At 57.4% G+C, this 25646-nt stretch overlaps 1 protein-coding gene across 1 annotated transcript; it reads right to left on the bottom strand.

Moving 5' to 3' along the window:
- Positions 1–1793: 1793 nt before the first annotated feature.
- On the bottom strand, positions 1794–23655 carry FOXO6 (forkhead box O6). The gene is made up of 2 exons (XM_039474084.2): positions 22745–23655; positions 1794–3988 (listed from the first exon to the last, which is right to left on the bottom strand). The coding sequence occupies exons 1-2, from the start codon at positions 23156–23158 to the stop codon at positions 2711–2713; spliced, it is 1692 nt and encodes a 563-aa protein (XP_039330018.1). The 5' UTR covers positions 23159–23655; the 3' UTR covers positions 1794–2710.
- Positions 23656–25646: the final 1991 nt, after the last annotated feature.

Genomic DNA, 25646 nt, shown 5'->3' with positions numbered 1-25646 from the left:
GCCCCTTGCCAACAGTGTGACCTTAGGCAATAATTCCTATCTTATTTCCTCCTTAAAACAAATATGTGAAACAGGTGCTATAGCCCATCTTCCAGACTGAGAAAGTGAGGCTCCAGAAGGTAAGAGCACTGGGTATTCCTTTCTAGGACACCACCCCCGACTCTCCAGGGTCCTGGTTTTCCTTCTCTTTTCCCTCTCAGACAGTGGGTCCCTCCTGTGCCAAGGTGTTCATCAGAGCAGACTTGGAATTTCTGCTCTTCCAACTCTGCAATCCTTCCCCTCCCAAGCCCCTTCCAACCCCTCAGTGACAACCTCTGTGCTCCTGATGCTTTACTTCCCTTTCCAGCCCAGAGGCATCCTGGGCTCTGACCCCACTATGCAAGTGGACATCTCAGGGCCATTATGTTGCCCAGTGCCAGAGAATGTCATTTCACCCGGTATATATGCTCCTGAACATCCCTCTCCCTGCTCCAAATCCCAAAAATTCTCATGGAATGTAGCTCCAATGATCATATCAATTTCCCTAGGGTTCCTCCTGCTTTGGCGTGCCCCATCTCAAGGAATGGCGGTCTCCCCAGGTGCCCAAACAAAAACCAAGCATCACTTGATGCTTTCTTCTCCTTCACCCCTGAGGTCCAATCCACAACCAAGTGCCCAGTGACTACACATGCAAAGTGGATGTGAACTCATCCTTTCCCTTCCAGCCCCACTGTCCTCCCCCATCCCCTACTTTGAGCCGCACTGCCCCTCTTCCACTGGTGAACTCTCCGGCCCATTAGCCTCCCTGCCATCAGTGATCTGTCTCTCTGAATTTTAGCCACATTTAAGTGCTTTTGGTTCTGGAATCCACGTCTCTTGACTCTGCGCCTTTGAACATGCTATTTCATTTGAATACCCTTCCCAATGCCAATTCCTCCTACCAAGCTTAGCTGAGGCAGCACTATTCCAGGCACCTTCCCTGAATCAAGTCCAAGACCAGTGCTGCCCCATTATTCATTCATTCATTCGCAGGACAGCTCCTGAGCTCCTCCTCCAATTATCACAGCTTTGGTCTATAATCTAGACCTGTTCCCACCTCTAAGGAGCCTCTAAGTTCCTTACGGGTAGAGACTATGTTGCTTTAGGGCAGCCTCAATGCTTAGTATAAGAACTTAGCAGGTGCTCACCAAGTCTTCCTGGAATGAATGAGTGCAGGGCCTGTGCTGAGCACTTTACATACCTCTCCTCAGACCTCACAGAAATTTATGAGATGGACGCTACTACCACATGCTGTAGTCCAGGAAGACAAGGCTTCAGAGGTTGAAAATTTTCCCAAGGTCACACAGCTGGTAAATTGCAGAAAATGGATTCCAACAGCAGTCTGTGCACCTCAGAGGGTTCTCTTTTCACCATCTCTACCCACCTCCCCAAGTCATTTTCTCTCTCTGACCTTTTCTTATCTGTACAATGGGAACAAAACTCACGTCCAACACAGAGCCTGGCACGAAAGGTTCTCAGTAAATATTTGTGCATCCTCTCCCAATCTCGGAGGCTTTTTTAGGACGCGTTTTCCTGGCCCAAACTCCCTGCGTGCACGTGTTCACAGAAACAGGTGCTGAGCTCCACAAAGCACATCTTCAGTACGGGAAACTCAGTAGGCGCTTAACCAGTGTGTGCGGGACAGAGGAGCATTCGTGTAGCAAAGGCAAAAGCCACAATAGTGACTCAGACACAGGAACCCTCCCCCTGCCCCCAAGTTCCCTGTCAATTATCCTCCGCCACCACTCCCCTCCCGCTAGCCCAAGGCGCGGGAAATATTTAAAACAATTTTATTCATGAAAATATGCTGTACAATGCACTCTACACAGCCTCGACACGGCACACACGCACACGCACACTCTTGACGGCACGGCCACGGTACACTGCCTACGATACGCGCCGGGGACGCCGCGCCCACCGCCCGCCCCGACCGGACACTTATAAATATGGGAGATGGGCCAAAACTGGCGCGGAGAAAGGGGCGTCGGGGTTGTTAGGGGTGGACCGGGCGGAGAGACTCGCTGGAGAAGCTGAGACCAGTACTAGGGGGTAGGGGCGGCTGAAGAGAGGAACTGACTCCGACGGAGGCAGGGAGAAGCGAGGGCCGGCAGGGATGGGAAGGGGAGGCTGAACTGTTGGGGTGGCGGTCGTCAGAGGGCGATTTGGGGGTGGAGGGCTGCTCAGGGCGGATGGATAGGTAGGCGTGAGTTTTCGGGAGAGGGCTGCTGGCTTCGGGTGGGTGAGACTAAGACCAGTGGGAAAGTGTGTCAAGTGGGAATCAGATGCGTGTTTGGGGTGGGCGCGGGGTCACGGCTAGGGCTCCGCAAATGAAACTATTTGGAAACGCCCCCTGGCACATCTCCTAGTTGGCTTCCTCGACCACCGTCCGCACTAGGCGGCCCACCCTGCTCCTCCCTACTCCCAGCCAGCCTGGAATTCAGCCTCCTCTCCCAGGCTTCCTGCCCAGGAGGAGGGGGCGGATCTCAGGAGTGTGGGCAGGAGGGCTGGGGTGCCCCGGCCTCTCCCTCCCCTTCCCCGGCGGCCGGCCTCCGTGAGGGGTCCCTAGCTGGGCTGGGGCCGCCTCCTGGGTCCTCCCGGGGAGCTGGAGTCGGGGACGGGGACCCAGGAATCGGGATGGGAAAACAGAGGCCCCTAGGGGACGGGACGGGGCGCCCAGGGCGGGAGGCGGCCCTCAGCCCGGCACCCAGCTCTGGTTGGGGGGCGGGGCCCCGGCGAGGCCCGGCGGCGGCGGAGGCAGGGCCGAGTCGAAGTTGAAGTCCATTTCGTCGCTGTCCATGAAGTCGTTGAGGATGATGGACTCCACGTCACACTCGAGGCTCCCGCTGAACATGTCGAGGTCCAGGTCGGCTGGGAAGCGGTCGGGGGCGGCGCCTAGCGGCCCGGCAGCTGCGGCCGCGTACGGCCCGGGCAGCGCGTCCAGCAGGAGGCCGCCGGGCGGGCCCCCGAAGGCGGCGGCGTGGCCGGGCGGTGCCAGGCCCGCGGCGCCCGCCTCGCCGGGCAGCGTCATAAGGCTGATGGGGTGGGCTAAGGCACTGCGCGAGGGCGCGGGCGGCGCGTATGGGGCCGCCCCCTTGCCGGGGTAGGCGGTGGCCGAGCTCGCCAGCGCCAGCTCCCCCGGCGCGCCCAGCACCGGGCCGGGCCTAGGCGCGGGTGGCGGCGGCGGCAGCAGCGCCGGCAGCGCCCCGGGGCGGAAGGGCGCAGCGGCCGGCGCGAAACTGGCCTGCTTGTTCTCCTGGATGGTCTGCATGGGCAGGCGGCGCAGCGCGCCCAGCGCCGGCGGCCCGAAGCCCCCGCCCCCGCCATAGGCACCGCCCTTGCAGCCGCCGAAGTAGGCGGGCGTCCCGGAGCGGGCCCGCGGCCCGTACGCGTCCTGCGCGCCGTCCAGCAGGCCCTCGGGCAGCCCCGCGCCGCCGCCGCCGCCGCCGCCGCCGTGCAGGCCCAGCGGGCCTCCCAGCTCGGCCAGGCGGGGCAGCTCCCCGGGACAGCGCGCGCCAAGCGCCGGCGACAGCGCGCTGGCGGGGCTCGGGTACATGAGCGGCGACGATGGCGCCAGGGCCTCCAGGGCCTCGTCGTCCTCCAGCTCGGCCGCCTCCCCGAGCAGGGGTCTCCCGCCGCCGCGGAAGTCGGCCCACGCCTCGTAGTCGTCGCTGGCATGCGAGGCGGGGCTGGCGGCCCACTTGGCTGCGGCAGGCACCGGCCCCGGGGCGGGTGCGCCCGGGGAGCTGTCGTCCGGACTTCGTTCAGGCGCCTGCAGCTGCTTCTTCTTGCTCGCCTTGCCCTTGATGCGCAGGAACTTGGCCCCGTTGTCCATGGACACGGCCCTGCGCCGCGGGGTCTTGCCTGTCTTTCCGCCCTCGGGGTTCAGCATCCACCACGAACTCTTGCCGGTGCCCTCGTTCTGCACGCGGATGAAACGGGTGTGCAGCGACAGGTTGTGCCGGATGGAGTTCTGTGGCCAGAGACAAGGGCGCGGGTGGGAGTCGGGGGTGAGGAGGCCATGGGGAAAGAGGGGACGTGATGGAAAGAGGAGGGGGAGGTAGAGACGAAGATGAGGTAAGGGGGTTGAGAGAAGGAGGGGACAGGTGTAAGTACCGGCTGGGACAAACCCAGAGTACCCACCCTCTGCCCCAGAACCGCACCCCCATCCCGCCCCACCCCCACACAGAGATTGCCCAGAGGGTGGGGCCAGAGCTCTGGGCCTAGCCTTTCCCTGGGGTCATAGCCAATCCTGTGGGCTACTCTGCGCCTGCGGGGCCCTGCAGCAGGGAGCAGGACCCTCTCTCCTCAGCTCAGCCAAGCCCCACTCGGTGCTAACCAGGCTGCCAGGGTCCCCAGCAGATTACGTAAGGGCTTATGCCGCCGCGGCTCATTTGTCCGCCCCCCGCCCCTCAGCCTGGCATGGCGCCAGGAGCCCGAAAACCCAGGGCTCCAGAAATCAATCTCGCGGTGACTGATTAAGCCCTGTTTAGAACTAATTGCTCTTTCGTGTGTGGGGAGAATAAATTACCTGCTTTAATTTCGTGTCTTTAAAATGCAACTGCAGGTAGAGAAGATTGTTAACCCTTTGCTGGGAGGGCCTGGCCAGGACAAGCAGAGTAGACCGGGGGTCCCCAAGGTGGGTACAGGCCTGAGACTTTTCAGAGGTATCACTCCAACTCCTCTGAGCTGCTGTGAACTCCACAGAGGGCTTGGATTCCAGCAGGCCCCTCAAAAGATGTCCTTTTGCCATGGAGACCTCAGCCTCCACCCCTGTTCAGTGCCCACCTTCAGGCCAGCTCAGCTCTCCTGCCTGTTCTTTGGGCTGCAGCCTGCCCTCTCCTGACCCACCTACCTGCCTTCCAAGCCCCTTCCTGGTGGAGCCTTCAGAAAATCCCCACAAAGTGTGCGGCAAAGTCCCCATTCACACACCAGAAGACCTAGGCTCAGAGAGAGGAAGGGGATTGCCCAAGGTGGCCTAGCCTCTTCTGCTGTCCCTCGGTTCCTCCCTGGGCTTCGCCTCTGCCACCTCTGCATATATCCTCTTTTTAATTTATGCTGTGCCGTGTCTGGTGTTCCCCATGTCACTGCCTGCTTTTGCCAATGCCTGTTCTGAAGACAGAGGAAGGCAGGGAGTCCACTGGCCCCACTGGAATCTGGAGCAGAACTCTGGCTGGGCCTGCCACACCCCACCCCTGGAGCCTCTTACGTGGTGGCCTCAACCTCCTGGTCCAGGTACTGCTATGGAAACAGCAGGGGCTTGGGTATCAGAGGGCCAGGCAGGATGTCTGGCTCTTTGGCTGCCTAGCTATATGACCATGAGCTGTTTACTCAGTCTCTGTGAGCCTCAGTGAACAACTCTGAAAAAGTGGGCTATATTCAGTAACTACCTCTTAAGGCTGTAAGATCATTACATGTGCACGAATAAGTGTTTGCACACCAGGTGTTTATAAACGTTGGTTATATCCTCACTCTGGCCTCACCCCATAGGTCTCCCAACAGACCTGCTCTGTTTCCATCTCTTTAATATCATGCCTTGAGTGCAACTGTGCTGGGCACCAACAACTCTCGAAACTGGCATTCTCCAATTTCATGCACTGGGGACCGGAGGCCCAGAGGCATGATGTAACTTCCCATGGTCCCACAGCTAGGCAACGATGCTAAGTACCACTCCAGCTCTGCCCAGCTCATGGACCTGCTCTTAACCTGTGAATCCACCCAGCCATGCTCATAGCCACTGCTCTGTGAGGGCTCTCCCTCCTGCCTCCTCCCACCAGTCTCCAGGAGGAGGGATCCTTCCTGCTGCCCAGGGTACCCTCCCACCCCTCATCCCCAGCTCCAGGCACCGACCTGATTCCTCAGGGCCCCAGGCTCCCTATCTCTGGTACTTTCTGGCCTTTGGAGGCAACATCTGGGACTTGCCAGCCTTGCCCTTCCTGATTCTCCTGAGGCCCTGAGAGGAGGGGGAGCAGTGCTCCCTCAAGTAGATACCCCCTTCCTGGTCCCACCCCTGCAGCTGGCTCCCCAGCCCCTCCCCCACACCTGTGTTCATGCTCCTAGGAGGCCTCAGTTCTCCTCCCCCACAGGATTGTCTGGCTTACAAGAAGCTCCACCTCCCACCTCTTCACTTTTCCAGCTGGAGGTCACTCAGGCAATGCCACTTTATCAATGTCATTATGTTCTGGAGAAAGGACAGTTCTAGGTACCAGCACCTAGCCAGCACCTGCCCATTCAGCCCTGGGCACTCTAAGGACTTTATCTCATGTCATCATTAGTCGAACTCCATACAAGTCAGAGATTGTGATCCCTGCCTCATAACAGGAGAGTAAGGCTCAGAGATGTTAAGTGAGTTGCCAAGGTCACACAGCTTAAGTGCTATGTCAGGTACTGATTTCAGGTTGGTCTTCTTTTTTTAAATTATTATTGTTTTTTTGAGACAGAGTTTTACTCTGTAGCTCAGACTGGAGTGCAGTAGTGTGATCTCAGCTCACTGCAACCTCTACCTCCCAGGCTCAAGCGATTCTCCTGTTTCTCCTGAGTAGCTGAGATTACAGGTGTGCCACTACCACCTCATTAATTTTTGTATTTTTAGTAGAGATGGGGTTTCACCATGTTGGCCAGGCTGGTCTTGAATGCCTGACCTCAGATGATCCACCTGCCTTGGCCTCCCAAAGTGCTGGGACTGCAAGTAGGTCTTTATTCTAAGTCTAAAGGACATCACATTCTCCCATGGAAGAAACAGGTCTGAGAATCCCGAAGAATCTTAGGAAGCCAGTATCCAGTGCTCCTCAAACGTTCCATGTAAACCATCCCTGGAAGCTGGCAGCAGGGGAAGTCTGGGGGCATGCTGCGCAGGTCAGCATTTCCTGCAAGTCTAAGCTTCCTTTTTAGAATTCAAGGGAATTTTGCATATACTTCATAATCCATCCACATTTTCTTTATACACGTTATTCAAATATTTTAGATTATCACAAAGCCAAGCTCGAGGCCTCTGAAGGTTTGTATCCTTCCCTGCTCTGTCCCGTATCCAGCCAGGTACCCCTGGAGCTCAAGCCTCAGCCTGAAACCATGGCTGGCCCAACCCAGGGGGAAGAAAGCACTTGCCCAAGGCTGTCCGAGGCCTGGTGGCAGAGCAGGGATGTGAGCCCAGGCTCCCGACCCCAGCCCAGTGTTCCTCCCACTCCACCAAGCCTGACCTAGGTGAAATTTCTCCTTCTTTGGGGCCCTCAGTGTTCTGAACTGTAAACTAAGGAGATGGGTAAGTTGTACTCGGGACCTTTTCAGTTTGACACTGAAAATCCTTAGAATCATTCAGTCCAGAGGTTTTCAAACATTTTTCTTAATTAGATTTAAGAAAATGATATTTAGTGCAAAATTTAAGCATTACAGACTCAAGCCATCAGGGTGGGGACAGGAGTACCTGGATCACCGTGCACTCAGAACCCTTCTTCACAGAAGATGAAGCTCCTGGGGAGGATTCTGCAGTCATGATGGATGGGGTAGCCAAGGCACAGAGGGATGCCATGCCTTGCCTAAGGTCAGATGAGGTGGTTCAGAGCTGAGCGAGGATCCAGGCCTCTGACTACTGAGCTAGGCTCTGAACCAGGTGTGCTGCAGGGCTGTGCCCCATGAGAGAAGCTCAGGCTTTGCAGCCTAGTCTGGCTCCTCAGGGCCCAGCCACCTGGTACCAATCAGAGCTGCCTGCCAGATCCAGTGGCAAGCACTGATCACAGCTCTGGCTCACACCACAAGGCCTCCTGGGGGACCAGAGGCCATGGAAGAGGTGAAGGAGGCAGAGGAGGGAGATGCCTCTGCCAGGCAGCAGTAACCAGGGCTCCCTCTTAGAGTCGCCTAGCAACCCACCACCATAGCCACAGCCCTGGCATGCCTGGGCTCCCCTGGTGCCCAGAGCTGGGCCCAGCTTCTGGGGCCTCATGCCTCCCACACCTACATTCAGACCTGGAGCATGTTGCTGGGGGAGTCAGGACCTCCCTGATTCAGGGCCTAAGGGAGACCATCTGGGGACAGAGGGAAAGGACAGTGGGTTATATCTCATGCCTACCCTGTTCTCCCTCAGAACCTGGGCCAGGGAGCCCAGAACCCTGGGGACTCCCCACCAAGGGAGGGGGCTAGAGTAGGGCAAAGTACATCAACTCTAGCATCAGAACTGGATTCCAGTTTCAGCTCCATTACCCGTGAGTGCTGGGCCCTGGGGCAAGATGCATTCAAGCTCTAGTCCTCAAATGGCTCCCTGCTCCCTCCCTCACTTCCTTACAGCACTCCACGTGGCAGCCAGGGTGACCCTTCAAATAAGCAGGATCATGTCCATTCCTGCCCATTCCTGCCCAGATCCCTCCGACACCCTCCATCTCATTCAGAGTGAGGAACGACGGCCTTGCCATGGCCCACGAGACCCTCAGTGACTGTGCAGATGCCCCGTTCCATCCCTCCCCCAATCCTCAAACCTGCCAGGCAGGGTCCTGCCTGCCCCCAGATATCTACAGAGATCTTCCTTCTCCTTTGAGTCTTTGTTCAGATGTCACCTTTTGGAACAAGGCCCATCCTGACCACTCTTCAGAACTGTTCTTCCCTGGAATTTCCTGGCCCCCTGATTCTGCTCTGTTTTTCTAAAGCTATTACCACGTTCTAAATTAATATATTATTTGTCTGCTGTCTTTATATTAGAATGTAAGCTTCATGAGGGCAGTGATTTTTAGCCTTTTTTTTTTTTAACTGTACCTCATGCCTTTAGTACATACTGGACACTTAAATGTTTGTCGAATGAATGAATGGATGGATGAATGAATGAATAAGAGAAAGTGGATGTACAAGGAGGAGTAATACTGTGTTGTAGAGAGAATTCAATGAGACTGGGCAGACTGGCTGGCACATAATAGGGCTTTTCCAAACTGGGCAGAAACAAGACACAGGCAGGGTGAGAAGCAGGCAGTGGGGTGAGAATGTCCACAGCAGTCTGATCCACTGAGGGGAGCCAGGGAGAGGGGTAGGGCACCCATTGAGGGTGGAGAGGTCCTAGGGCACACAATGCAGCAGTCTGCCCTCCCCAGCCCCCACCTTGCTCCCCAGAGACACTTGGATAACCCAGGGCTGGCGTACACCAAGGTCTCTCCTGGGCCAGAAGACACTCCAGGAGCCCCAGGGGGAACAGAATAACCTCGTCCTTGCTGATGGCGCCTCCCTCATGGACAGGGTCTGATCCATTTGGTGGTGGCAGCTCATCTATCCAGCAGGACACCCTCATCTATTCCCAGGACGCCCTTCACCCACGAGCAGTAATGCATTCCTCTGACAGCACAACCCCATTTATCCAGCACACCAGTCTCATTTATCCAGCAAGTACAACCTCATTTGCTAACAGCACTCCATTCACCTGACGGGCCCCCTCATTTATCCAGCAGGACACCCTCATTTATCCTCCAGATCGGACACTCTCCTTCTTCCTGTGGTATGGCTGTGTTCTCTGACAGCCAACCTGACTGATCCAGCAGGACATCATCTCTACTCCAAGTACACTTCATCCCCTGACAGTACAACCTCATTTATCTAATAATGCAGCCTCACCTTGCCTCCAAGTACCACCTCATTCCCTGACAGTACAACCTCGTTTATCTTCCAGTACAACCTCATTTCTCCTCCCAGCACAGCTTCATTCTCTGACAGCTCAACCTCATCTAATCTTACGTCTCCAGCCAGGGCCAGACAGATCTCTGTAGGCCAAAGGAGAATGTAGAGAAAAGAGAGGTCCCCTCATTTGCTGTCCCACACCTACAAGGGCTGCCTGGTGCCATAACTACCTCCAATTTCTCCAGGCCCAGAAGGGGCCATGGACTTTGAGTTCTAGGCTGCTTGGCTGAGCCAGAACTCCGCTATTGCCCTGCCTCCTGTTCTGTCCCTACTGTGGCGATAGAGGGCCCACAGGATGGATTCTGGGACATGGACTCATGGTCTCTGTACCAACTTCTTTTTTTATTTTTATTTTATTTATTTATTTTGAGCCAGGGTCTTTATTTTTTTTTTATTTTTTGCCAGTCTCCATCTCTCACCCAGGCTGAAGTGCAGTGGCGCAATTATAGCTCACCGGACCCTCTACCTCCTGTGCTCAAGTGATCCTCCTACCCCAGCCTCCCAAGTAGCTGGGACCATAGGTGTACGCCACCATGCCCAGCTAATTTTTATATTTTTTGTAGAGACAAGGTTTCTTTATGTTGCCCACATTGGTCCCAAACTTCTGACCTCAAGTGTTCCTCCCACCTCAGCCTCCCAAACTGCTGGGCTTACAGGTGTGAGTCACCATGCCTGGCCATCTCTGTGCCATCTTCTTCTGATCCTGGGCAGTGGGGCTGGGGGAAGTTACCTTTCCTGGGGCACATTCAGTGGTGTATTGGCAAATGTTTAACAGCCAGCTCTTCTGGAAGTTAAAAAAACAAACAAACAAACAAACAAAAAAAACCACCTGCTTTGATTTGTAGCTTTTGCTGCTCTCTGTGGTGTGGATACTAACATCATAGCCAATTTTATGCTGCCACATGACGTCACTGAATGCAGAAATGGGAGGAAGTGTGCACGATCAGCCCTCATGAGCCAGTGCAAGCCAGCTCCTGCACACCACTGGCATGTGATCCAAATGCTGAAGCCAGAAAACGGCACCACCCACTACATGCCCAGCATAGGCTAGGCTCCTTTAATCCTGGTAACCATCCTGTGAGTAGGTACTGCCATTTTACAGAGGGGGCAAACTGAGGCTCAGGTAGGTTAAATGACTCATGAGGCCACAAAGCTGGGAAATGATGGAGCCAGGCTTGGGTCTTAGGGATATTGAATTCTAAAACCAGGGCTCTTCCCACACCCACCCTTAATGTGGCAAGGGACACTCTGCTCTGCTGTCCACCCCAGTGGCCACCTTCACCTTAATGCTCAAGCCCAAAATCTCCTAGCTTTCATCAGAGACAGGAGATAAGCACTGTGCCCCACCTACCACCAATCTTGTGCTACCTCCTGGCCTCCCTGGCACCTGGGGTCTTCCAGGATCCTCCAAGTGTGGCCCTGGGTCTTGTGTCCACCCATTGCAGCCCAAGCCCAAGATCAGGTGTGGACGCCTGTCCAGGTTCCACCACAGTCAAAGGCTCAGCCCAGCCCCTCCTTCAGGAGACTAACCCTGACTACCTGATGGGGACAATGACCCAGCACCTGTTGTTACTGCAGTGACCACCTTCGGGACTGTGGTAAGGGCTCTGATCCCTTCTATGACTCCCATTTCCTCCTTCCCTCCTGCCTTTCCTTCCTACATACAGAGAGGTCAAAGGAAGGGGACAAAATCCCAACTTCATCCATGTGACTGTGGGCCTCCACTATAACGGGGATTACAATCCCAACATCCACAGGGACATATTGGACCTTGAATGAGATCCTGCATGTCAAGAATGTCATCCCTTCCCCGTCTCAGAGCCCCAGGAGCCTCCCTGTCCCACTCCTTGCCCCCACCCCACTCTGGGGCTCCAGGCTGGAACACACATCTGTGTTAGACAGAGCCACAGACTCCGTGAGAGTCACTTGCCCTGCCATCTGAGGCAAAGTTCAGGTTCTCAGTCCAGGCTTCTCCCTGGTGAAAGAGGCAACCTGAATGATGCCAGGGATCTGAAGCCATGTGCAAATCTTCGGCATGAGGGTCTGCCATGCAAAAGGGACAGAAGGGCAGGTGGGGGCACAGGGCCACAGATGTCTCCAAGTTAGTGGGCTCAGGATCAGCAGTGGATCCCAGAGTGGGCAGCCTGGGGCCAGGAGGAACCAATAGCCAAAGCAAAGCATGAGGCTCTGGCACCCCCCAAGAGAAAGCAGAGCCCACACACCCAGGCTGGGCAGCAAATAAACCACCAACAAAAGTCCAGCCTCGCACTGCTCCAATGACCATTCTTGTCACTCATGGGCTTGGGTCCAATCCCAGACTGATAGTAAAGAGCCCTCTGATGTCCCCCAACCTCATTGCCTCCTTCCTTCAGGACCATCTGGGCCTCCAGCTACCTTGGATGTCACCATCCCTGTGCCTTTGCAAACTACTCCCTTTACTCTTGTCCCTCTCTCTGCTCTACCAGTTCCTGTTCCTCCATCAAGACCAGCTCTGTGGCACCTTCCTCATCCCCTAGGCAAAGATAGATGCTACCACCTCAGTGCTCCTGCAGAGATCTAACAGCAACCAGAGTAAAATGGTGTCTGAGCTGGCCTCCCTACTTGAACTTTGTGGGGCAATCCTTGGCTCACAGGAAGTCAACAGATAGGATGGAACTCTCAGCAGCCATGAGCTGCTCAGGCCTGGCATTTCTGTGTAGTTTCTGTTCAGCCAAATCTCAGGCCAGAGCTCCAAGCCTTGCCCTCCCCCTACCAGGGTCCTGTGTGACCCTCCTTCTGGATGCTTTCTCCTGCAGCTCCTGCTGCCTCTGCCACCTCCCTACTTGTCCTCAGTACTTCCTGCCTCGTTGGGAAAATGAGGCAGTGAGGGGGGAAGGACTGCTGCTTCCGAGATATTGACCACGTGCTGCCGCTCGAAAATTATCAGCTTATTGTAACAACCCTCTGGATGATTTTTGTATCTTTCTAACAACCCTCTGGTTGATTTATTGTCCCCATTTTCCAGATGAGAAACTGGAGCTCCCAAAGACAAAATGACTTGCCCAAGGTCGCATAGTGTAAGTGGTGGTGCAGAAATTTGCATCCATGGCCCTTGCTCTTCTTCCTGCCCTGAAAAACGTCAAGAGAGGAGCCGAAGCCAAGCAGAAGCTCCAGGGTGAGCCTTGAGGTAGGGGCAGGGGACTGTCCACGCTGGTTCAGCAACCCCTTCACAAACCTTCCTTCATCCAGGATTAAACAGAATTCCTAAATGCAAAGCATTCAGACTTTTCCATCTCTCCTCTCAGTCTGAGCCCCTCCCTCCCTCTGCAGGCAGCACCTCCCCACTCCCCTGCCCCAGGCCCTGGGAGCAGCTGCAGTGACCTCACCCAGCCCTGCCCTGAGCCCAGCTCTGGGGAGGGCCCAGCAGCTGTGCCCCAGCCCTGCAGGCTGACTCCTGGGGGAGAAAGAGGAAGAGTAGGCATGGTGCCAAGAGAACCATCTGCTCTCCCAGGGGCATGGCCACCCGCACAGACACTGGCCTTGCCCCCAGGAGCCGCCCTTGGCCCTCTGTCCCCATGCCAAGGGGCTCCAGGAGCCCAGGGCGGCCCATCCAGACCAGGGCACCAACCCTCATCTGCCATCTGTCTTCTCCTAGAGACTGAGAGGTCCTTGCAGGACACGTTGGAGCACTTGAATGTCCACTGAAAAATGAGCAAGTGCTCAGAGTAAGCCCTAGGGGCAGAGGCCAGAGGCCAGGGTAGGGTGTACTGAGCACTGCCTGCCCCAGCCCCAGCCTTGTCGGGCTAAGAGCCCTCAATCCCTTCCCTGGGCCCTCCATCTCTGCACATCTGTTCAGCTGGCAGGTGCCTCAGGCAGAGGGCAAGCCCCTTCCCCCAGGGCCCCAGCTCAGGTTACAAGAGGAGGAGGAGGAGGAGGCCAGCTGAGGACAGAGGGAGGGGACAGGGGAGAGAAGGAAAAGGCCTCACAGCTTCCCAGAGTGTTGGGGGAGGGGAACTCAGAGAAGGAAGGGCCATGCCCAAGGTCACACAGTTTGCCAGTGGAACAAAGAGGAGCCAGTGTCCAGAGCAGACAGTCCTGGGTTCAAGCATGACCTTAAACAAGACATTTCCTTCATCTGTGAAAATGGGGTGCCTAAAACCTAGCCTGCGTGTCATCCAAGGCCACAGAGAAGGCTCCGGAGGCCAGAAAGCAGCTGGCCCACCTAAAGGCAGGAGGGAGCTGGGACATCCTGAATATGTGACACCTCGATCTCAGGGACAGGAAAGGGAGGCATTCGAAGAAAGACCCCATTATTATCCTATTTCGTAAAGGAAGAAACTGAGGCTCGGAGTTGCCCAAGGCTGCGCAGAGGGTAAGCAGAGCTAGGTTCTGCCCTCCTGTTTGCCTCCAAGACTCCTAACCACATGGCTGCACCTCACCAGAGGGATTCTCAAGGCACCGAGGGGTGCTCCCTACACCAGGTCTGGCATCTGGGAGTCTTTGGGCCTCTGCCCTATCTCAGGTTCATTTTCTCCCCTGGACCCAGTAGCAGGCCAACACTGGGTGCCTGGGCCAGCCTCTCTCTCCTGTCCACTCTCCACAGCACCTTGAGTGATCTCTGCCCCTGTCATTCCCATTGAGGGTTCGCATTGAGAAGCCCAGAGCCTGGCATGGTCTGCTTTGTCTCCCTTCCCCTCCTCTACCTCCAAACACTCACAGCTCATTATCTGGCCTTCCAGCATGACCCTGAGCAGCTTTTACTCAGCATCAGAGTCAGTGTCCTCCTTTTATCTCCCTAGCTTGACCCCTGCAGGCTAGGATCTCAAGGTCAAGGAGCCAGTCCAGTCCCCACCCAGCAGCCCGGCAAAGTAGGTGCCCAGTGAATGTGGCCCTGGATCACAGGGAATGGAGGGAGCTGCCTCAGCCCTGGGATCTGCAGATCAGGGGAACATCAGGCTGGTCTGCCCCGGTCCTCAGGGAGCTTTCAATCTGGGAATGGGAGGCAGGGACCCCAAGGCCATTCCCCAGGCTAGCAGCCTGAGGGCCAAACTCCAAGGGACAGCAGACAGACAATGACTGGGAGGGGGAAGGGAAAGAAGGGAGGAAGGTCAGAGCTCTGGCCTAGGGTGGAGGTAGCCCTGGAGAGTCTTCGTTTCTGCCACTAAGAGTAGGGTACTTGTCAAGCTGCCTACTTTTCTCATTCTTCCTCTCCTCACCTACAAAATGGGGAAAGTAACCCTACCAGCTTCACAGGGTTGCTGGGAAATTAAATGAAAGAATGTATGTAATGGCACATGGCACGTTGAATCCTGAGCTAGAATAGTTCAGTGTGGCTAAGGCAAGGGTCAGAAGATGGGAAGATGGCTGGAGAGGTTGACTAGGGCTTGTGGCCAGGCCTTGAGTGTCCTAGTAAGGCCCCAAGACTGTATTAAGCAGCTATATACACACTCTTCTTCTCTCATCCACCATACGGGCAGCTCTCCAAGCAGGGGCTGTGACTCTCAGTTTCTTCACCATTCTAGTTCCAGAGAGGCTTCCCGAGTATTTACAACCACATAGACTCTGGCCTTGCCCCCCGAGGCTGCCTGGGGTTCTCTGTCCTTCTGCCAAGGGACTGCAGGAGTCCAGGGTAGCCCTCCCTCCCTCCTACAGCAAAGGCTCCTAGTAGCAAATCATATCAGCCCTGGCTGTGGCTCCATTCTCTTCATCCACATCCTATACAGCGTGATTTATAAGCCATGGGTTATAAATCATGGCTGCATGATGTTGATGTGGTAGCCCAGTCCCTTGGTGCTGATTGCCTGGGGTTCAGATCTCTGGAGGACCCAAAAGGAGCAAGGAGGAGGGGCATAGCCTCAACCTGGGCAGCCTGCTTGGAGAAGAAGCTGGTCCACACTAGGAGGAGGAGATGAGGGGACAGGCAAGGGGCCAAGAAGCCGCCCTCTAAGGCGTTGGTTCAGAATGACCTCTCACTAGCCATACACAGATTCCAAAGCCCACCTGCTGAGAGCCTGATTCAGAGGGTCTGAGCTGGGGACTGGAAGCCTGTGTTGTCGGAAAGCTTCTAGGTGACTCTGATCATCAGCCAGGTTGCAAACAACTGAGGACCTGAAGCAGGAATTCTCAGTCAGAAGTGCTGGGTTCCAGAATCAACTGAAAGGTGGTCTTTGTTCAAACCACCCAAGACCCCACCTAGTTTCTGAGGGGCATCGGAGGGATCGGCCAAGGAGAATCGATAGGTGCCTTGTGACAGCAGCGGTGGGTGTGGGTTGAGAACTCCAGTGTCAGGTGTGAAGGTGGCAATGCCAGGGCAACCTGGGATCAGAGGAAGCGGGAAAAGTGGGAGGAAGGCAGGGCCTGGACAAGGTGGGCTGAGAGCCTGTGGGTCCTAACAGAGCAGTTTGGACTTGGTTGGCTCCCAGGTGAACTGAGGATCCCAGGAGGGTTCTGGAGTAGGAGAGCCTGGGGGCAGGAGGGCTGGCTGGCTGGCATGTGGAATTGACAGCACCAGCATGGGGAGATGGAGAAACGTGGCAGAGACAGACGGGTCTGTGGCTAAATCCAGGCTCTGCCTGTCCCAGCTATGCTGCATTGGCCAAATGACTTCATTTTTCTGGTCCTCCATTTCCTCAACTGCAAAATGGGGTTATTAATGTGTACCTTGCGGGATCCAGGGAGGGTGAAATGAGAGAATTTATGTGAACTGCCCACTGACTGCCTAGCACCCAGACATCAATTCTCTTACCTCTCTTTCTCCTTTCCTTAAGAGGCACCCCGACTTAGAGACCAGAAAGGTTTCTCTCTGCAAAGAGGGAGGCCCTGGGGGGAGGGTGTGGGAGGCCCCTCCCCCACACACCACCTGGCCCCCCTCCCACCTCCACATATGGGTTGGGGGGTGGGGAGAGGCAGCAAACAGCCAAACCCTCCCAAACAGGAGTTGGTTTCTATAGCAACCAGGGTGCCAGGAGAAGGGGGTGCTCCAGATCCAGCTGTCCCCCTGAGAGCCCTACACAGGCCCTAGAGCCTGAGCTCATGCCCACCCAACACCCCAAACCCCCATCTGCCTGCTCTGGCGGCCAGCTGGAACTACCATAAACACTCCTTTCATTGTACCCAGAGCATATTTGCCACCTGGGTACTGCCACAGACAGGACAGGCATCTTTAAACAGGAGTCCCAAGTTCAAGTCCACCCACACCTGTACTCACATGAGCCCACCTGGAAGAAGTCCTCTCAGTACTATGTGCCCTCTGTCCAATGAACCCCTCATGGCTCCTAGAACCAGTGGGTTTGTAAGTTACAGCACTGAACCTATCAGAGACGGAATTAAGGCCCTTTGGACACAGATGAAAACACAGAACCAGAACGGGAGAGAGCTTTGCTCCAGCTCACGCACGCACTGTATCAGGTTCCCTACAGGTGTTCTGTCCAGCCCCTACCTACTCCTGACTCCACTGCAGACTCCAAATGATGCCAAACGGCTGGACTAGGACACCCTGTGTGATGCTGAAAGGGGATGGAAGAAGGAAATAAGTCCTAAACGCTTTAAGACTCATCTAGGAGCCAGGCATGGTGGCTCATGCCTGTAACCTAGCACTCTGGGAGGCTGAGGCAGGTGGATCAATTGAACCCAGGAGTTCAAGACCAGACTGGACAACATAGGGAAGACCTCTGTCTCTATAAAAAAACTTTTTTTTAATTAGCCCAGGTGGGATGACCTATGCCCCTGGTTCTAGCCACTCAGAAGGCTGAGCTGGGAGGATAACTTTAGCCTAGGAGGTTGAGGCTGCAGTGATCTATGCCACTGCACACCAGCCTGGGTGAAAGAGTGAGACCTTGCCTCAAAAAAATAGAGAGAGACTTGTCTTGCAACAGAATGGGCAATCCCAGACAGGGTGAGTTTCCAGTCACCGGGAGTATGTTAGAGGAGATGAGCCAGGTAGGAGGCAGGGGTTCGGAGACTGGGCTCCAGGACTTTCCAGCTCTTTGGAGAACCCAAGTCTGATTGGAACTCGAGGGGGCAGGCACCAAAGTATAGGCAGGCCCAGCTCCACCCTCTCCTGTTTCCCAGGCACGCCCACGCTGGGTAAGCTGCAGTTGGGAAGTGGATCTAGAGTCCCCGGGAGGTAAGGGAAACAGGTGAGGAAGGGGCTCCCCCTGCTGTAGCTGATGCACCCACATCCCAGTACTTGACTACCCTTCAACCTTCACAAGTCACAGACAGGACCCCGTGTGGCGGTTACCACTAGCTGCTACTCAAAGACCGGGAAGGCAGGCTGCAGGGGACAAGCCCTGAACCCTTTCAGAGTCCAAAACAAGCCCTTCCCTCTAGCCCCCGCCCCACCTCAATCCTACCCAATAGCTCAAAAGCTTCAGCTTGGGGTCCAATTCCCAGGTCCACCACTTCGGAGGTAGCGACCTCAAGGCAAGTCACTTCCTCACCTGAAACACAGGAGTGCCAGCCCACCTTGGTGGCGGTGAGGGTCTGATGGAGTGCTCTGGGCCGCCCCACCGGGCGCCTCTGTCCCGGCCCCCTCAGCCCTCCCGCCCCTCTGGCAGGGCCTCTCCAGTTCCTCAACCTCCCTGCTCCCTCGAGTCAGCCCCTTGGTTGGAGCCCTCAGGGCCTGCAAAGAGGGGCCCCCACAGACCCGCAGAAAGTGGGGGGTGGGGGCACTGAACTTTTGAACTCGCAAACCCCCCGCGCCGTTCATTACCTTAACGCGAGTTAAAAATAACCGTCTCATCTCTTTAAATTAGTCTGTCTGCAATTACCGCCTGGCACGGCGCTGCCCGCCATCGTCCCGCTGGAGCGGCGCCAGGTGGCAGGCGGGGCCCTCACCCTGTCTGTCGGTCTGTCTGCCTCCTGGCCCCCTCCTCTCCCGCCGCGTGGCTACCCCAGGGGCCTCCCTGAGCCCCACCTCCTCAACTCCCCAAGTTGCCCGGGGTGTGGCGGGGGCGGCTGCCATGGGGCCGGCAGGGAGTGAGGGGTTCCGCAGGGAGCCGAGCGGGGTAGGCACCCCCCCACGGCGGCGGGGGAGGGGTGCCGGGAGGCCCGGGAAGCCGGAAGGGCCCGCAGCGCGCCAGCGCTCGTGGGTGGGTGTGAGCAGGTGGCCGTGGGAGTCTGCCGGGCGTGCCAGCAACTGTGCCAGGAGCGGCTGGCACGGGCTCGTGCCCAGGAGGCGGGCAGCTGCCAGCCTTCCCCCCTCCCCCCCCGCTTATGCAGTGAGGGGGGTGAGGACACCCCCCAACCGGGGCTCACACCGCCTCCTCCCGCACCCCCATCAGCCCTTGGGGCTGGGGATCCCCGGAGGACAAAGGAGGAGGGAGCCCTGCTGGAGCAGGCTGGTGGGAGAAGAAGGGGGTGGCTTCAGCTGACAGCGCTGCTCAGGGCTGTAGGACCCTGCCCCTGGCCTCTCAGATCAGTCCCTCCCTTCCAGCCCCACCCCACCTGGAACTTACTGGCCCAGATGGGGGTGGTGCCACCCCTCCTGATCCCACCTCTCATCAGCCAGGCGGCTCCAGCCCCTGGGAGAGAAGGGGAAGTCCCCATGCACTGTGCTTCTTCTGGGGACAGAAATGGGAGGCGCCCATGCCTGGCCTGGGAGCTCCCAATGGAGCTGGCAGCCAGGAAACACAAAAGCAGGCAGAATAACTCCAGGGCGCTAAGTGGAAGGAGCGCCAGAACTCAGAGCAGCCTGGAAGGCTTCCCGGAGGAGTCCAGGGCCAAGGAAAAGTGAGACTGGAGCATCTGAGAGAAAGTAGGAGGCTCTACCTGGATATTCACAGTCTTGGGACACTGCAGACGGAGACGGACCACCTATCCAAGCCTCCATCCTAAGCCTGGAGGGGAAGACAACCAGCCCCTTTGGTTGGGTTCCCAGTAACGCGCCCAGGCTCTCTAGGCCTCAGCCTGATCTGGGTGTCCCACGCCGGCTGCTGGTCTTGTCTTCTCCAGTTCCAGTCCTGTACCACTTAGCTACCTCCCTGCATCACAGATGTGAACACAGGGATAAGGCCACGCATGTCAGCCCTTCCTGATCTGGCCCATTTTACCCTTGCCGTGCCACCTCCCTGCCGTGCTTGGACACCCTCGGTTCGAGCCTGGCATACCCAGATCGTCCCCCAAATCAGACATGCACAATTTCACCTCCCTGCCTTTGGGAATGCAGTCAATACTTCCTGGAAGACTGTATCACCCAAATTCTCCCTTCCCCAATGAAGGCAGCGCAGACCAAGTGCCACCTCCTCTGTGAGGACCTCCCTGGCTCCTCCAGGGTATCTAACTCCCTTTTACTGAGGCCCTGCGCCCACCCCCAACCTTTCCTATCTACAAAACACAAGGCCTGGGTGTGGAAGTGGCTGAATCCTGATCATTCTGAAGTAGATGCAATCAATGCCTTCTCCTTTAGTCCCCCACCCCATCTAACACAGGGTTTGGTACACCCCAGGGATCCAAGTGCAATATGTTTGTAAGGGAGGAGAATGAGGAGAGGTCTCGTACCCCAGACCCAGCACCTGATGTGTTCTGTGTGTCAACCTGTGCCTGCATAGGAGTTGGGATAGCTCTTTCACCAGGCCCTTGGAGGAAATGACAGAATGGGGAAGGGGCGCAGTGCAGGAAGCTCCAGGAATAATCCGGGAAGGAGGCTCCCTGGGGAGCTGGGTAGAGGGTGAGGTGGAAGGGGACAGCATGGGGCAGGCCCCTTTTCAGTGCCTGAGTGGTCTCTGCCAAAACCTAGGTAAGGAGCCCAAGCCTGAGGCTCCCTCTCCAATGCCCAGCCTGTGACTCGGAGCCCAGGCGCAGGGAGAATCGGTGTGTCCCTAGCGGTGTGGTGCAGTGGAAACTGCATCCAATGGGCACACTGGAGGCCTGGGCCCTCATCCAGGGCCTGCTGCTAGTTGATGCCCTGGCAAGACTCCTATCCCCTTCCATGGCCTCAGTCTCACCACTTGAGAAATGAACTCATGGGACTAAACTATCTCCAAGCACATTCTCAATCACATTTTAGGATTTATACTTGCCCATATTCAAAAGCCTTCCATGTGCCCCTTCCACCCCCAGCTGCCAGCAGGACACTGTTCCAGAGGTGCTTGGGGACCCTGGAGGTAGACACACATAGGTTGGATTGCAGCTTTCCCATCTGCTAACTGTGACCAGTTCACGCCTAAATACGGACCTCAGTGCCTTCCTTATAGATGATCACAGTAAAACCACCTCAGGGACTGCTGAGAGCACTAAAGGAAGATGTGTGAAGGTGCCTCTCACAGAGCTTCGCCCCAAGACCTTCGATGAACTGCAGTTCTCCCCTGACTTCCAGCGTCACGTCCCCTCTTCCCATCTTTCCCCATCTTTCCCCATCTTGCCTGATTCAGCAAGCCCAGCTGGAGCTACATCTCCTGCAAGAAGCCCTTCCAGCCCTCTCTGGCCCAATGTACTGACCCCTGCCTCAGCATCCTGCACCATCCACTCAGTTCCCCACTACACACACACAGGTGGCTTCTTGCTGTCAAGAAGAGTGTATGCTGGGTGCTGTGGGCACAGCATAGCTCTGACACTGCCACTGTCTTCCAAAAACAGGGTAGAGAGGGGAAATGAGACAGAACACAAATGACTAAAACTCGCTACCAGCAGGGAGAGGGACAGAGAAGGTGGAGTCCTAAGCTAGCTAAAAAGGGTTAGGGAAGTCTTCCTGGAAGAGGCATCTGAACTCTGTACCCTTGAGGACAGTGAACATATCTACAGGGAGGAGTAGGTCAGGGCATGGTGAGCAAGGAGGTGAGAGCGATTCCCAAGCACAGGACACACTCAGGAGAAATGTGTTCTGGTGGGGGTTTAGCCCAAGCGGATGGGAGAGGGGACATGGAAAGAGACCCTGGACTGCTCCTCCCAACTGTGTTTCTGCCCCATCATGGCTGGTGAGGGACAGAAGCTGCCAGCACTAACCCTGAGAGCTATGAGCTCCCAGAGCAGGATACCCTGGCTCTACAATGCTGCCCCTGGGCATCTAGAGCTGTTCATGCCCACAAGTCTCCCCTCCTCCACTGGCACACCTCCTTCCTCTGACCCAGCATGGAGGCACCACAGGGCACAGCCCCCTCCCTTGATATCCCTCACAGAGGCCACCCCTCCCACAGGGAGGCTGACAACTCACCTCCTAGGCACAGGCACCCCTCCGGCCTCCTCTCCCCCAGAGGCATAGACTATCACCACTCTCCAACAAGATGGCCAGGGGAGGAGCTGGATCGAGAGGCCACAATCCAAGCAAGCCCCTGTCCCCTCCTAAGATGGCTCCCCCCTTTCCACTGGCTGGCACTGAGGCCTCCCTGGGGTACCCCTGCCCCTCCCCCAGGCCCTAAATGCATCTGGACTGAGACAGTCAGGGAAGTGGAAAAAAGCAACCTGGGTGGGCACAGACAAATCTCCAGCTCTCAACACCCTGTCCTCACACCAGCAGGGGTCATCACCAGTGACCCTCATCCTGATCTAGGTAAGGAGGGGCAGCAGCCACCCCATGGAGAACTCAGATCTCAGGTCACCTGCCGAGTTCCCCACCCCAGACTGGTTAGTGCTCTAGGGTGAACTCTGGCACCACAAGAAGAACTATGGGCCCATGGTCACACTCCTCACCCTGGGGACAGCTCCAGGAAGGGCAATGATAGAGATTTGGGAGGGAAAGCCGGCATTGGCCCCAAGTCATTATTCCAGCGCTCTAAGAAGGGTGCCACGGAGGAAAGGGTAAAACAAGAGTCACACAAAGCAGACTAGGGGAAGGAGGGGGAGGTTCCCCAATGTCCGTGGCCTGGGAATGGGCTCCTCTGCTATGCCCCCAAGGACAGGGTGGGGACGTTCCTTGGGGATGCCTCAAAGCGACAGCCCTTGTCACCCCACTGGACCTCCCACCAGGCAAGGGAGCACGCACACAGCTGCTCCCTGTACGCCCCCGCCTGTCTGCTGGCCGGCCCCACGCCCTAGGAGCACACTCCGTGACCCCTGGGGGTGCCAAAGAGCCCTCCTCCTGACGGCCCGCCTGGAGCCCAGCGCACCTAGCAGCCCCTGGAAGCCCCAGTCGGCGTCCCCAGCCCCCTCCCCAGCCGGACGTCCCCACCTTCCAGCCGGCCGAGCTGTTGCTGTCGCCTTTATCCTTGAAGTAGGGCACGTAACGGACCATCCAGTCGTAGATCTGCGAGAGCGTGAGCCGCTTGTCCGGGGCGCTCTCGATGGCTTTGGTGATGAGGTCGGCGTAGGACAGGTTCCCCCACGCGTTCCGCCGGGAGCTCTTCGCTTTCCGCAGCGGTCCGACCTCCGCGCCCAGGGGTGGCGCTGGGGCCATAGCCGGGGCCGTCGCCCGGCGCTCCGGCCCGCAGTCCTCAGCGCCCTCGGCCACCCCTGCGCCCAGCGCTCCGTCCTCGTCGCCAGCCAAGTCGGGCTGCGGCAGGGGCCAGGTACACGAGCGCGGCCGGCTCTGCGGCGCGAAGTCCGGGTCCACGTCCACCTGATGCGCTCGCAGCTTCGCAGCCATGGTCCCGCCCGGCTCGGGCGAGGAGGGGAGGGAGGCTCCGCGGAGGGTGGGCGGGCGGCTCCGGGATCTGCACGCCCTGGGGAGGCCCGCGGGAGGGGTCCCTGGCGGCGCTGTCTCAGCCGCGGGGCGCCATGGGCCGAGGCGCGGGGGTAGGGGGCTGGACGCGCTGGGGAACACGAAGGGAGGGAAAGACCCGGGCAGTGAGGGGGCGGCGGCCCGGGAGCCCAGCGGGCACACACCTCGCCCAGCCTGGCTTCTAGCACCTGCCGCCTGCCTGCGCCTGCAGCCAGCACCGCCACCGCCGCTGCCGCCGCTCCCCGGGCGCCGGCCCTGCGCACCGGCCCCGCTCTCCCGGGACGAGGCCGGATTGCACCATGCCGGAGCCCGAGCCGGTGCCTGAGCCCGCGCCGCCGCCGCCCGGTGAATGCAGCCGCCGCCGCCGCTCCGGCTCCAGCGCCAGCTCCCGCGCCTGCCGCGCTCAGCGCCGGCTGCACCTCGGGATGGGCGGGGGACGGGGAGGGGGCGGGCCCGGCGCGGGAGGGGGCGGGGCGTTTCGCCTGCGGCCGCGAAACCCTCAACCAGCCCAGGTGCCCCGCCCGCGGGCTGGGAGACTGGACGCGGAGCTCCCAGCTCGGGGCGACCCCGCCGCAGCCCCTGCAAGCAACAGCGCCGCCTACGGAGCAGGGGCGGAGCGGCGGGTGCGACCCCGCCCCCTGCTCGGCGCGGAGGGAGTCTAGGGGGCGGGGCCCCAGCGTTCCAATTGGTCCGTGGCTGGACTGTCCCGCCCATGGGCTCGACAGGCTCCCTCCCAGAAGCGCGTCACCGGTTATTGTTACAACCTGGGGTTTCCCGGGGCAACGGGATGGGCGGGGCTCAGGGCACTGGCCCCGCCTTCTACTCCAGAGAGGAATGCCCGCCCTCTGTTTCTAGACCCCCTGACGTTTGTAAGTTCCCGTTCCAGGAACCTGAGAGGGAGAATGATCGAACTCTCTACTCTGCTTTGTGCCCTGGACTGGGCTGGGGAAAAAGAATGGGTCAAGAATACCTGGTTTCCTAGGCCAGGCTTTGCCACAATTCTCGCTCCTCCATCCGCAAACGTGTTCTTCATGGTGCCTGTGGGCATAGTTTGAGAGCTCCAGTTCTCAAAGTTTAACGCGGAGCAGAATCATCCCCTAGAGCTTGATAACATTACTGGACTCCAGCTCCAGAGTTTCCGATTCGGCAGGTCTGTGTTGGGGCCCTAGACTTCGCATTTCTAACCAGCTCCCAGGTGATGCATGAGGGACCACACTTGCAAACCACTGTTGTAGAGTCTGTGGGAGGTCCTCACCGCAGCTGTTGGAACAAGCACTTGTCTGAAGTTCATAATGTTTGGAGGGAAGCTTCTCATTCAGTTCCTGGATATTTATTGACCTCTGGCACACCAGGCACTGTCCAGGGCTCTACAGTGACAGCAGCAAGTGAAACAAATGAGGTCCCCTACCGCATAGACTCGTCAGGAGTCAGATGTTAATCAGATCATCACATGAGCTCAGAAGGGCGAGGCTAGCTGAGAGATTGGGCAGTCCATGGCTTCATCCTACAGACTGCTGAGCTAGATTTCCAGTCACCACTGCACCTGCTGGCCTTTGCTCAGGGTTATTTATGCCCTCTCCCTAGGACACCATTTTCCCTCCGCAAGGCCCTCATCTGAGATTCTCCCACTATTCAAAGCTCAGTGCTAATGTCAACTTAACCCTGACACCTTCTCTAGCCCCCAACTCCCAACACTTGTCTCTGTTCTCTGCTTGCCCAGACTGCTTGTTGAGCTGCCAGCAACACCTCGTCCCCCTTTAGCACAATATTCCTATTTTGCCAATCAAGAAACTGAGCCCTAGGATGGGCAGGTGACTTGCCCAGGTGGCATGGCCAAGACTGGAATCTCAAGATCCTGACTTCTTCACCAGCTAGTACCTTGCTCCTGGGGAGCCTGGAGATGCAAAGATCTCTGGGCAGTGGGAGGGCTGAGCCCATGGGAGATGGCCTCCTTTCTCAAAAATTTCTTCCTTCCAGTTTAGGACCTTAGGAGCAGGGCCAAGGGTGAGGGTGGGGGTGGGGCTGGAGGACCCCCTCCTCACCCCTCAGGGTGGGAGCAGGCCTTGCTTGCAGATGCCTGGTGTGGCATCTACTTGAGTCACATCCCAAGGCAAGGGGAGGCATGGGAAGTGCTGGCTGACAACCCCCCGCCCCATACATACACATACACACACCCTGCAGGTGGTTCTGTTTAGAGTCACAAGGAGCCTGAAATCATTGCTGAATCCCCCTCCACCACCACATCTCTCATATGCCCTCCATGCCTGGGGAGTCCTCACTGGGTGCTGCCCCCTAAGGGACCTTGGAGATTGAGCAAGCCTCTTGCCAGTCTCCAGTCCTGGCCCAGCTCTGAGCTGTGATACAGAGGCCTGCTGAAAGCCATACCAGTGCTGGGAGGATCTTTAGCTGGGGG

This window comes from Saimiri boliviensis, chromosome 11 (genome assembly GCF_048565385.1).
Source record: "Saimiri boliviensis isolate mSaiBol1 chromosome 11, mSaiBol1.pri, whole genome shotgun sequence".
NCBI lineage: Eukaryota > Metazoa > Chordata > Mammalia > Primates > Cebidae > Saimiri > Saimiri boliviensis.
The sequence above is the reverse complement of the archived record's forward strand: the minus strand, read 5'-3'. Positions and strand labels throughout refer to the sequence as shown.

Bases quoted from the DNA above. Each gene is read 5' to 3' on its own strand.
- FOXO6 (XM_039474084.2), bottom strand. From the start codon at position 23,158: ATGGCTGCGAAGCTGCGAGCGCATCAGGTGGACGTGGACCCGGACTTC. The intron at 3,989-22,744 runs GTGGGGACGTCC...CTCTGGCCACAG, and splicing joins ACAGCTCGGCCGGCTGGAAG to AACTCCATCCGGCACAACCT.